Source organism: Anoplophora glabripennis, unplaced genomic scaffold (assembly GCF_000390285.2).
Source record: "Anoplophora glabripennis isolate ALB-LARVAE unplaced genomic scaffold, Agla_2.0 scaffold57, whole genome shotgun sequence".
NCBI classification, from domain to species: Eukaryota; Metazoa; Arthropoda; class Insecta; order Coleoptera; family Cerambycidae; genus Anoplophora; species Anoplophora glabripennis.
Genome location: NW_019416296.1, coordinates 743,519 through 756,024, shown reverse-complemented (window position 1 = coordinate 756,024; position 12,506 = coordinate 743,519). Strand labels below are relative to the sequence as shown.

General features: G+C 29.4%; 1 protein-coding gene across 1 annotated transcript in view; it reads left to right on the top strand.

Moving 5' to 3' along the window:
• The window catches only part of LOC108917507 (inactive dipeptidyl peptidase 10), a 123,529-nt gene that overhangs the window by 45,382 nt on the left and 65,641 nt on the right, over positions 1 to 12,506 (top strand). Inside the window, exons 3-4 of the mRNA XM_018724137.1 lie at positions 6,170 to 6,264; positions 6,320 to 6,447. Of these exons, the coding sequence (XP_018579653.1) occupies positions 6,170 to 6,264; positions 6,320 to 6,447 (223 nt within the window). The remainder of the gene's footprint in view (positions 1 to 6,169; positions 6,265 to 6,319; positions 6,448 to 12,506) is intronic.

The following is a 12,506-nucleotide window of genomic DNA, read 5'->3' as shown; positions in this document are numbered from 1 at the left end:
GCACGTAAGCGAGATTGACAACTCATATACTTACAACATATTTTGTGTCGCTGTAAATAATTTTAAAATAGTAGAACTACATACAACAAAATATTTATTGATCATAAATTTATATTAAAAATATTTGTCTTATTTTTTATTACTAATGAATTGCATTCGAATAGGTTGAGTATATTTATTGATGATTAATATGCAACGTATGATGTTTTTTGGAAGCAGGGCTAAATATTTTCTATATAATTCTCACAACCATTAAATATGTCGACAGAGACAGATGTTTTGTATTCATTTGTTTTTATATTAGAAATATTTATTATTAACCACTAAAAATAACTGAAAATATCTTCAAAACTAGATAATTCGAGATTTTGTTAAACATTTGTTTACTCTTGTCTACTAAAAGCTCTGGACTTCTTTCCTTTTTATCGCACTTATTTTTTTCTTTATAAAAGGCATTAATTTCGGGAATTTGCTAATATGTATTAATATTCTTCTTGAGTTGTATTAACATTGTTTTCAGCATTGAATACAAACAAAATTTATAATAGAAATAGTGCAGTTATACCGAATTAAAATAAAACACTATGAAATATACATGTAGGCAATTTTTTTAAGTGGTTACCGAACTTCACAGCGCGATCTGTTCGAGAGGGCCGACAAATTCTATCAGGACCAAAGTGATTTGGAGCTGCTTGTAGTTCTGTCGGTCGCAAGTCGAGAATTTACGACCCAAGTTCGAGGAAGCCCAATTTATGGGTATTTAAAATTAATTCATCTCAGTGTTAGCAGCAGTATCCAGTCTCGAGTAAACGTTTCCGATTTCCCAAATATAAGTTATGGGCTTTGTGCAAAGTCAGCATCTGCCCAGTTTTATCCATCCGGTGCCATTTAAAATTTTTCAATCCAGGCATATTATTTTTCAATTGGAATGATGGTAAATAATGAATATTCCACCTGTAAAGGATTTCATCAAACGTGGGCTTTTTCTTTTATTTATAAAAAGCGGGATGAATGTTGTAGGAATGAAAGTATCAAGCACATGTCCGCAACGAGTTTCTTTCAACATATTTTGAACTACTTTTTTTAAAGTTTGAGGACTTTCGATTCAAGAAATCAATTATTATACAATTGTACAGAAACAGAGAGATTTCTTGAAAAAAAAAACTGTTTTGGGGGATAAACTTTAGCGATGCTTTTTACCCCTTTAAAATATTTATAGACAGAATAGAAAATATACGTGTCTCATATTTTTGTGTCAACTACAACACAGCAAAGTTTCATTGAAATCGGCGACTGACACTTCGACAACCTTCCTTAAAAGTATAATGAAGAATAAAACCAATATTATTAGCATAGACTTTTAACAAAATATATTTTATTTTCTTTTTTGTGTCTGATAGAGTGGTAGATACCTAATATCCACAAGTATTTGTTTTCAGTAATTGCTTTCTTAAAAACGTCAATTTGATACAAATATAAAGTAATCGGTAGGTAACTAAATATCAACGCGACTTAAGAACAGAAAGATAAGATTAAATTACTTTTTGAAAGAAAGGCTTCAGAGATCGATTGGAACTTTGTACAAAGGCAATATTTTATATTTGGTAGAACGGAAAAGATTACGGAAAGCAGGATACAGCTAAACATCGAGATGAATTGATTTTAAAGACCTAGAACCGAGCTTGTGGAACGTTAAATCGTAAATTTTCTACCTACCGTTGGTAACAATATAACTAACAAACAGGAAATGAATAATTACGACTGAGTATTTTTACGTATTAAAATTGACTAGAAAGTTTCTAATACTATTTATGTGTCGTCTTCAGTTAATAAGATATTGTTATATTTAGGAATATTCTACAATCTTATTATTTTCGACGTGGTATTTCAACATAAAAAAATATATGTATATACCAAAAAAGTACACAATACTGATTATAATTCATATAAAAAATACATCTAACAATTTTGTTAAATATATTCACTTTCTAATCCTACGAAAGTTGATATATGTTTTAGCTTTTGCTGATATGTTACCTACTGATGATTTTAAAATTATTTTTGTAAGTTTTACAATTTTCTAGAAATTATCATAAAGTTAAAATAGTCTGAATTTGCTCAACGATCATGTAACTTAAACTTAATCACTAACACTTTAATCCTAGCCTGTGAAGCATTTGATAATCCAAGTTCCGTGACTTCTTGTTGAGTTAAATCGTAGTTTCTAGCGGTTGAGATCTTAAATTCATAGAATTAATATTCAAGAAATACCTTTCGGGGCGTACAATTATTAAAATCTTGATCGAATTAAAATATCCAATTAAAACTATGTCAAAGAAAAAATGACATCAATAAAATGAAACAGTTTATTGTAACTTAGTACAATTGACTTGATTCTATTAAACAATTACAAAATTTTGCGTTTGAACATATTTCTCACATAGAATATAACAAAAAACAGCAACTGAGAGTTAAAAAAATATATAATATTTTACCAACAAGTACATTAGCACATTTATAAAAACATACTACATTTCCATCAATTTTTTCTGTAATAAAATACAAAATGTATTTATAATTTTACCCTCTAAAGTAAAATTTCATATATCTGCAACTTTGAATACAGTAATTAATTGTTAATAAGTTCATGTAGGTATAATTTTTTTTAAACAAGCTCTTAGTGACGTCATTTTATTTTTGTATTCTTCTCAGCAAACCCTTTCATTTGATACCCATATCATGGGGGTGCATAAAATATAACTGGTCCGCCATCTTTGGGAGTCCACCATATTGGATTCAGAATAACGTCACTTAGGTAACCATGCATTGTCATCCAAACTGGAGGTGTATGCAACATTTCAGCTCAATCGGTTGGGTATAAATGTTTTAAAATTCAGCTGCAAGATTTGATCCATATTAACAAGGCAAGTTAAATAAAAGCTTGTAATAAAAAGCTTGTAAAAAGTATATAAAAGAGTTCAGTTATTCTGTGGACTTCGCTGGAATAAATCAGTTTTCAGGCATTTCATCAAAGTTTTATTTTTATCATCGTTTGTAGACGCAGAAACCGCTATATCTCATCTTGTCTCTATTGCATTTTTTTATATGTTTACTTGAAAGTTTTTCGTTAAGAACCCTTTTTGTCTGAATATTATGTATATTACAGAAGCAGAAGTAGGCAAATTTACAAAAATATATAAGTTTCTATTTACATCCACCACTTTAGTTCCGTATACGAGTTTAGTTTATTACACTTGTACCAATTCAAATTTCCAACGAAAGAAAAACATTTCTCTAGAGGTACACTTTTCGATTATGTAGAAGAAATAGTTTGTTACATAAAGACAGGATATCCACGTGAACGTATGGCTATAAAAGAAAAAGACACAATGTATGCGAAGCGGAACAATGAAGTTTCCTTTGTCTGGTTTCCAGACGAAGCTCTAAAATATTAGATAATTCGTTGCATTACGAAATTGTGGGACATGTGCTAATGCTTATGTTGTAAATTTTTATGTCTTTTAAAGATATTGAACGTAAGTTAATTACAGTACTTAATTTTGTTTTTATAGATTCTCTAGCTTCTGCTACCTCATTATTATGTACAATTTTGTAAGTGAATACAAATTTTCTAGAAGTTGTGTTGAGATATTGAAATTACCAAATGACCATACATACATAAATTGTATTTAAACAATTATTAAATTAAAGTTGCAACAGCAACACACACAATAAATAAGAAATTTTGATTTCTTCCAGTTTTTTTAAGCGTGGCTAATTTGTTTTACATAATTCTTCACAACCAAGATAGATTCCAAAAATAACGTTTAACTAGCCTGTATACGTGACAGAAGAGAAGTTAACTAATTTCAATATTTTTTGAAATTTGTCCATAAAGAAGTTTAAATAAAATACGTTTAATAAATAATAAATGTTGACAAATTTTTGAGCATTTTCAGACTTTACTGATTTTAATTATTAAATGTATTCATTTTAACTAACATACATCCCAGTTTCAAAACCTCAATTTTATTTAAATCGGCAATAAATGTGATTGTTATTTACTACCTCCTAAGAATAACCAGAATAATTGCGTTACAGATAATTATTAATGAGAAAAGCTTCAATTCCAAATAAGAGGAGGCTCCTTGAAAAGCGGAACACAATCTATATTCATATTTATATACATTTAAACCATCATTATTAGCCCAGTTACTGTAGCTGAAAATATAGTAATACCTCCGAATTTTTTATAACTGTATCGATTTTTCTCAAAATTTACAATTAGGCTCATCTTACCCCCCCACTTCAACATTTATATATGCGCTAGGTGCTTTTTGTTCTTAAGGGGTGAAAACTATCCCTTATTGGAAAAAATAAAAAATACAAATTTAAGCATTTTATGTAATCAAATCTTTTTTATTTGTGCAGTATGAGTAATTTCATGTGCTATCTAACATGAAACTTAATATATCCCAAATTTTCAACCCAGAAAAACCTTTAAAAACCACCCCTTTGGAAGAAAATAATATAAAAAATTTGTTTCAACCTGAAACGTTTGAATCATGCATTTTTATCAAATTAAAATTGATTTCTTGATTGAAAAATATTTTTTATCGATTGCAACTTTTCAACCCTTGAAAAATACCCCTTCTTTCGAAAATAAAATGAAAAAATATTATTGAATGAGTAGAAACATTTTAAATGTGCATTCGTATTATATAAACATTTATTCCCTTATTATAATATAGTAGTTATAATATAGTATAGTACTGGTTTATTCGAATATACACACACTAAATACGTATATAAACCTACAAAAAAGATCTAAATGCTTGAAAATTCTTGTTTGACCTAAATTTTCCTAAAATTATCACCTATACACGTGTTTATTTTTTTGACGATAACTTTCTTACTTTTTAAGATTTTTAATCGCACAAAGGCTCATTTTGCAGGGAAATGTAAGGGCTACGTGAACTGTTGAGTTGATCTTTTTTAAGCCCTTCATTTTTAAGTTTGAAGGGTTTAAAGGGCTCGAAGAGGGTGGTTCTCTCATTCATATGATAACTTAAAATGGCGATATCTCGATTAATATTAATTTTAGAGGAATAATAAAAATAAGCAAAATCATCAGCAAAAATAAAGCTAAATTTTTTTACTCTTGTATTTCTTTCGTACACCCCTTAATTTTTAAGTTACAGCATAAAAATCGAATTTTCTTCAAAAATTTGAAAAATTTACATTTTCAAAAATTAATTTTTTTTTCGAAATCATGCTTTGTAAGTGAGCCAAAGACCCAGAACATATTCTTAGAACATAAATGAAGAAATCTGTAAATGGATTGCATTTAATTTTAATTCTGTCGCTAACGGCACTGATTTGTTTATAATTTTTTTTTAAATAAGACTATCATGTGATTTCGATCATATTTCCGTTAATTTTGATTCTAAAGGCTTTTAAAACAGCTCATTTAAAGGTTTTTCAAAGTACTTTAAAAAAGGTTCAAATAGTTTTTTTCCTAATATTTATGGTTTTGGCGTTATTTAACGTTAACTGGTTCTAATTTAGTTTTTAGCTAACATATAATAATGTTTAAAAATCCATAACTCGGTTTATATTGCAATTAGAGAAAAACAAAATAATGCCGTTAGATTTGTTTTTTATTACCTTTCTTTTTCTCCATTACAACTTTTTCGTTAAATACAATGATTTCAGAGTTATTTGCAAAAAACTGTCCGAAAACAAGCACTTTTTCAATAAAAAAATCAACATTTTCAATGACGAATTACTCGGAAAGTATTGGATTATCCAAAAAACTTTATATAACATTTGCTACTTAAAATTGACTCCTCTATCGATTCTTGTGGTTATTTTGGGCGTAAAAACTTCACCCCCAAGAAGGGGTGGGAACCACCCCTAGGCCAAAAGCACACTTTGGCACTATATAAGTTTTGTTCCTTGAGACATTCAGTCAAAATTTCACGTCAATCGGTTCAGTTATAAAGAATTCGGAGGTAAAAACCCTGAGTAACTGGACTATATGGCAATATATCATAATCATGATGTGGCGTGCTTTCAACCTTATATTTGTACCTACGTTTATAGATACATTACTTAATCATAATTTTTATTTTCACGCCTGACTAAAGTAAATTTTCTTTCTTTTCAGATACAGAATTTATATACAAAGACGAACATGGAGGAGTCACGTTGTTCGATGCAGAAAATTTGACAACAAGTACCATTATGACAAATATTACATTTGTAAGTATACAGCCATTTAGCTTCGACTGAATAAAAATTGTCTTGCTTCTTTCAGAGACAATATAAAGTGGTTGACTTTAAAATATCAAACGACCTAAGATACGTCCTCCTTATAAGTGATGTTATAAAGATTTATAAATATACCACACTGGCAAAATACCACATTTATGAGATTTCTACCAGGTAAGTACCGAAAAACGCTTATATTAGACCTTATGTCAATTTTTGGTACATTTTAACAGATCGCTTAAGAAAAATAACGCCTTCTGAAAATACAGAGAAAAGGATTTAATTAGAAGAAATGAAATTTATTCGAGCCAACTAAATCATTTATTTGCATATAGAGAACTAAATATATCTTTGGTGTTAATACGATATTTATTTGAATGCGCGCACTATATATTTATATTTAAATAACAATTTATTTGTTTTTTTATTTATTTACTGTTAAAAAAATCTTGCTGGGACAATGAAGTGTTTGTATCTAGAAATATTTCGTGGATAAATTTTAAAGTTAGGTATTTAAGTTTTATTCAATGGTGTAGTAAGCTTATTACAGCTCAGTTTTTGACAGTTATCTCTTTAAATTAATTAATTAATTAATTAGCAGGATTTAAAGAACAAATACTTACCTCTACTCTTAACTAACGCCTACACTTTCAGATGTTTCAGACTCAGTGAACTAATCGAAAAATTAAATTGTGAGTTTAATTTTAAAATGACTTTCCAAACACCAGTCACACAACATTTCCTCCATAATAATGCATATTCACACCTCACACTAAGCATGCACTATAATGGCTGATGTTATGCTACTGTACATGTTCTGTTAACAGTTCGCGGTTGCTCATTAAGTACATAGTGTAGTAATATTCAATTTGTTTCCAAAGATAAGAGTTTCTACTTGGAATAACATTATGCGTTTTAGTCATTAATATAAAAAATCCAGTTTTTCTCAATAATTAAATGTGTACAGCTGTTCATAGACCCTAACACAATCTCCAAAAAGTTGTTTGTATATATTCAATTTTTGATAACAAATTTTTTGAAAATTACGAAAAGAAATTATTAAATTTCCCCAATTATAACAACATTTCGTTAAATATTTTATGATATACAATAAACAAAAATTAAGTATACATGATCATTCAAAAAGTCATGATGAAGCAACGTTGCTTTATCTTTAATGGAACGCCCTGTATATTATTTCATACTTCAATTCTTCCTGAAATTCTAAACCAATTTCATATAGTACATCATGTACCTGAATTAATTGTTTTCAAAAATCAGTTAATTAATTTATATTATGCTCAAGTAGAATCGCGTCTTCGTTATGGTGTCTCTCACATTCTGTTTTTATTTCACAGAAGCGTATTTTGCGCAATATTGCTGGTGTACCTAGTGAACATACCTGCAGAGATATTTTTAAACAATACAAAATTTTAACTTTAAGTTCGTTATTTATATTTGATATATTTTTCTAAATTGTCAATATCAATAAGTCACCAAATTATTTGGGGCCTAAAATTTTTAACAAATTACCTTTTGAATTAAGACAAGATAAAGTATCTTTTTATCAATTTAAAGTAATGTTACAATTATATTTAGTGACCAAATGTTTTTATTCCTTGGGTGAGTTTTTTGCTTCCTAGGTTAAGTTACATTTTGTTTTTACTTTAAATATCTGCTATACGCATAAGTGACTATTGTTATACAATTTGTAATTGTCTCAAAACAAAATAAAACATCTAATCTAATCTAATCTAATCTAATCTAATCTAATCTAATCTAATCTAATATCGAAGTTTGAAAATCATTTTATAAATTACACAAAAATGTGGAGTCGATCAAGTTACCATAGAAAGTAAATGTTCCGTATGGCATTATTAGTGGACACGTCATAGGATCCTATTTTATCAACGGAAATTTGACTTCTGAACGATATTTTTTACTTTTGCAAGAACATATTATTCCAGAGCTTCTACGATTATTCCCGAACAATAACAATCCCAATTTACTGGCAGAACAAATATGGTTTCGACATGATGGGGCTCCTCTACATTTTCCCTGATAAATGGATTGAACGCAGAGGGGCAATTGAATGACCAGCTAGGTCTCCCGATATGACCCCACTTGACCTTTTTCTGTAGGGTCACACCTCTTTAGATTCACTAGAAAATTTTGTTCAGCGAAATCATTACTGTCAGCAGGTAAATGGTGAACACTTTGAGCACCTTATGAAATAGAATTCCAAAGAATATATTTGTTGTTTATTAAAACTTCTCATTTTTTATTCTGGCATAACTATTGTTTTCATAAACTTTAATATATCCAGGACATTAATTAAAAAATACATTTTTTCGTTTCTTGCATTTTTATCAACCCGATCTATTATTGTCTTTTTTTTATTTTCTGTAAAAAAAAACTAACAATAAAATTAAATCATATCCATATCCTCCATATTTTCAAAATAAATATCCATAATTTAGGGCCCTTTTTCTTTTATAAATTTGAGAGTAGTAAAAAGTTACATTCAAAGTTCGATATCTCGAAAATGGTTAATTTAGCTACATGATGTGCTGTATGAATTTTGTTTAGAATTTCGAGAATTGAAGTATGACATAATATACAAGGTGTTCTATTAAAGAAAACGCAACTTTTTCGTCATGACTTTCTGACTGATCGTGTATACGTACTTAATTTTTCTTTATTGTAATAGATATTAAAAAACACTAAAACGTGTGTGTCTTATAATTTTTCGATAGTTATCTTACTGTAGGAGGTACTCGACCGATTCCATACGCGACACATTATAGACCAGTGCTTAAGCCTTCAAAAATGGTAAAAAGTGAAAAAAAAAATATAGTAGGATGAAACCCATTGGAAAAGGAAGAGAATATAACAGAAATGAAAAGAAAAGTAATTTACGGGCGATCTGAGGTCGGGAAGGGGAAGGGGGTGAGTTTTTAAGGGTAAAAAACGGTTTATCTTGATTTCCGGAAAAACTACAAGTCTTATGGAAAAAAGTTAAATGGCAAAGTTGTAGGTAATAAAAAGATCTACAACTTTTGTATTTACACTTTTTTCACATAACCTCAAAATTTATGTGAAAAATTCAAATAACCAAGTTTTTGGTTTTTTATTTTTATCTTTTACAAACAAATTTTTTTTTCACGAAATTTGGTGAAAACTTACCTATTTATGTCCCAAACACGCTGTAATTTTTTTGATTTGAAATATTTATTTTTTCACCTTATTTTTACTTAATATCGAAAAAGCACCCTAATTTTCAATCGAAAATTCTCACGTCAAAATATCTGCTTTTTTAAAAACGTCGGTGGGCTTTTTCTTCGTTGAAATCTCTACTTTCTGATGGTGTAAAAAAATATATACATTACTATGGTAAGTTTTCTCAGGAAATGCAAAGAAACGAACTAGAATCCGAAAATTTTTTTCTAATCATTATGTACAATTTTGAGCTATTTATTAAAATTTACACTTTAATTACTCGAAAAACGTAAGATTCCATGTTACATTGATAAACAAAAAAATTACAAGTCGAAATATACTATTATAATTAACAACCAAATAAGTTAATAAAGTTAATATTTAATAAGACATCTACAATATTTTGAGAAAGTTGTAGAATCTTCTTTCGTTTCTTTGCATTTCCTGAGAAAACTTACCATAGTAATGTATATTTTTTTTACACCATCAGAAAGTAGAGATTTCAACGAAGAAAAAGCCCACCGACGTTTTTAAAAAAGCAGATATTTTGACGTGAGAATTTTCGATTGAAAATTAGGGTGCTTTTTCGATATTAAGTAAAAATAAGGTGAAAAAATAAATATTTCAAATCAAAAAAATTACAGCGTGTTTGGGACATAAATAGGTAAGTTTTCACCAAATTTCGTGAAAAAAAAATTTGTTTGTAAAAGATAAAAATAAAAAACCAAAAACTTGGTTATTTGAATTTTTCACATAAATTTTGAGGTTATGTGAAAAAAGTGTAAATACAAAAGTTGTAGATCTTTTTATTACCTACAACTTTGCCATTTAACTTTTTTCCATAAGACTTGTAGTTTTTCCGGAAATCAAGGGAAACCGTTTTTTACCCTTAAAAACTCACCCCCTACCCCTTCCCGACCTCAGATCGCCCGTAAATTATTTTTCCTTTCATTTCTGTTATATTCTCTTTCTTTTCCAATGGGTTTCATCCTACTATAATTTTTTTTGGTTTCAAAAATTATCGACCCTGGTCTATTATAGTAAATATTTGATATTTACAAATATCTAAAGTTTCTTTGCTTCAAGCAAGAAGTTTTCCTCAGTCATATTCCTATTTTATCGCGATTTATTTCAATATACGAGGTTCACGTTCGTTTTAAATTAAAATGCGCTAGCAGATAATCGTTTTTATGTCATGCTCATGGTAAGCAATTTTTAAAACTTCCAGTGTTATTAACTTTTTCCTAAACCAGTCTAGTTAAATCTAGGGCACGATAAATCCCGACGCATTTTGAAGGAAAAATATATCTGGCATCATAAATTACATTGCCAAGCCTCAACTACATGATCTCTACAATTCTTTCACGGCCGTCCGCCCCTTTTTTGTTCTAGCGTATCCATTCTAGTACGTTTCGGGGTAATTTGTCTTCCCCAACTTTTCTGTCTCTTCATCAACATTACATTCCTTGTCCGTTCGGGATGAATATCGTTGTGTCTGACCCTTCCGAATTGTTTCAGCCGCGGTGGCTCGGATTTCCGTTGTCAAACTTTATTCGATACATAAAAAAAAACTGTAATACATTTTTTCCTTTAGGAAATCAAAATTTTGTTTATACAGGGTGATTCACTCATAATGTCATTAATTTTAAGAGCAGATAGAGAAAAATGAGTATAATACGATGGCGAGATTAAAAAAAAATTAAATTCATATTTAAGCTGAAAAAAATATTTTCAAATCATTATTTAACCCCCTTTTCAGGCTGTTACTGACCGGCTGACGTCAGCCGGCTACGATATGAACAAGGCGCCCCAGATGCAATGTTGCCATATTTATATATTTTCGCTCATATAAAGACAATATATTAACGGCTTGCCACGTCAGCCAATAATAATTTAAAATGCTATAAATTATTTTTTATAATTATGCAATCAACATATTAAATTGTTATTGTTACCCAGCAAGAACATCGAGGAGGTCTGAGCATTCCTTGCCAAAAATCAGTTTTTATTAACATCATAGTGATAATTTTTTAATTTGCTGTAAGCCTTCTACTACAAATTTAAAGTAACGCGGCCCATTCAGATGTTCAGGTAGAAAATGCGGCCCAATTAAACGATCGCCATATACTCCTGCCCATACATTGACACCGAATCTCCTCTGAAAGCTAAACCGACGAGTAGTGTGCGGGTTTTCATCTGACCAAATGTGACTATTATGGCTGCAAAGAAATTAGCTCTGTTTCACTTTAAATAAAATTTAATATTGAAGTTACAAAACTCCAAGAGTTCAAGTAATTTAAATTTCATTTCACAACCATTTCAATTTCATTACAAAAATAATGACATAAAAAACCAACACTCACTAGATAAATTATAAAGAGAGGGTGAAATGTATGTAGTATTTAAATATTGACTGTAAGTAATAGAAGATAAAAAAACAATCGGACGGAGACAAATAAACAACTCGGTACGTGTTTCCGACCTAGGCTAACCTGTGTCGAGGTCAATAACCTTCTAATTTGCACGTGCACTTTAGTCTAGGAGCCAGACAGGGTTCCGTTGCCAACCAGAGTGCCACGGCTGCAAACAACTTATTCTAAAGTATTTTGACCTCCTGAATCCAAAAAACTTGGTCGCAAAGCCTGAAAGTGGTCAGTTTAATTGTTATCAACAAATTAAATGTTTAAATGGCTGTAAAAAGTTTATTTTTATAGCTAGTACACGGAACCTGATCTGGCTCCTAGACTAATACGAACTGTAGTAGGATCGTATTCCATGCAAAGTAGAGCAAAAAGTTGTCGGTCTTTTATCAAAGAAAAATCGTGTCATCAAATTGAATGTAACGAATAGGGATGATTGTTTTCGAATGTACGGTTATTACAATTTATCATTTTTAATATTATTAACGTTTTCACGTTTTATAATTTATTATGTTAAATAATACACCGTTTTAGTATTTCAATTTATTATTCAATATGCAGTTGCGTATAACCAAACTTTACATAATAAATGTA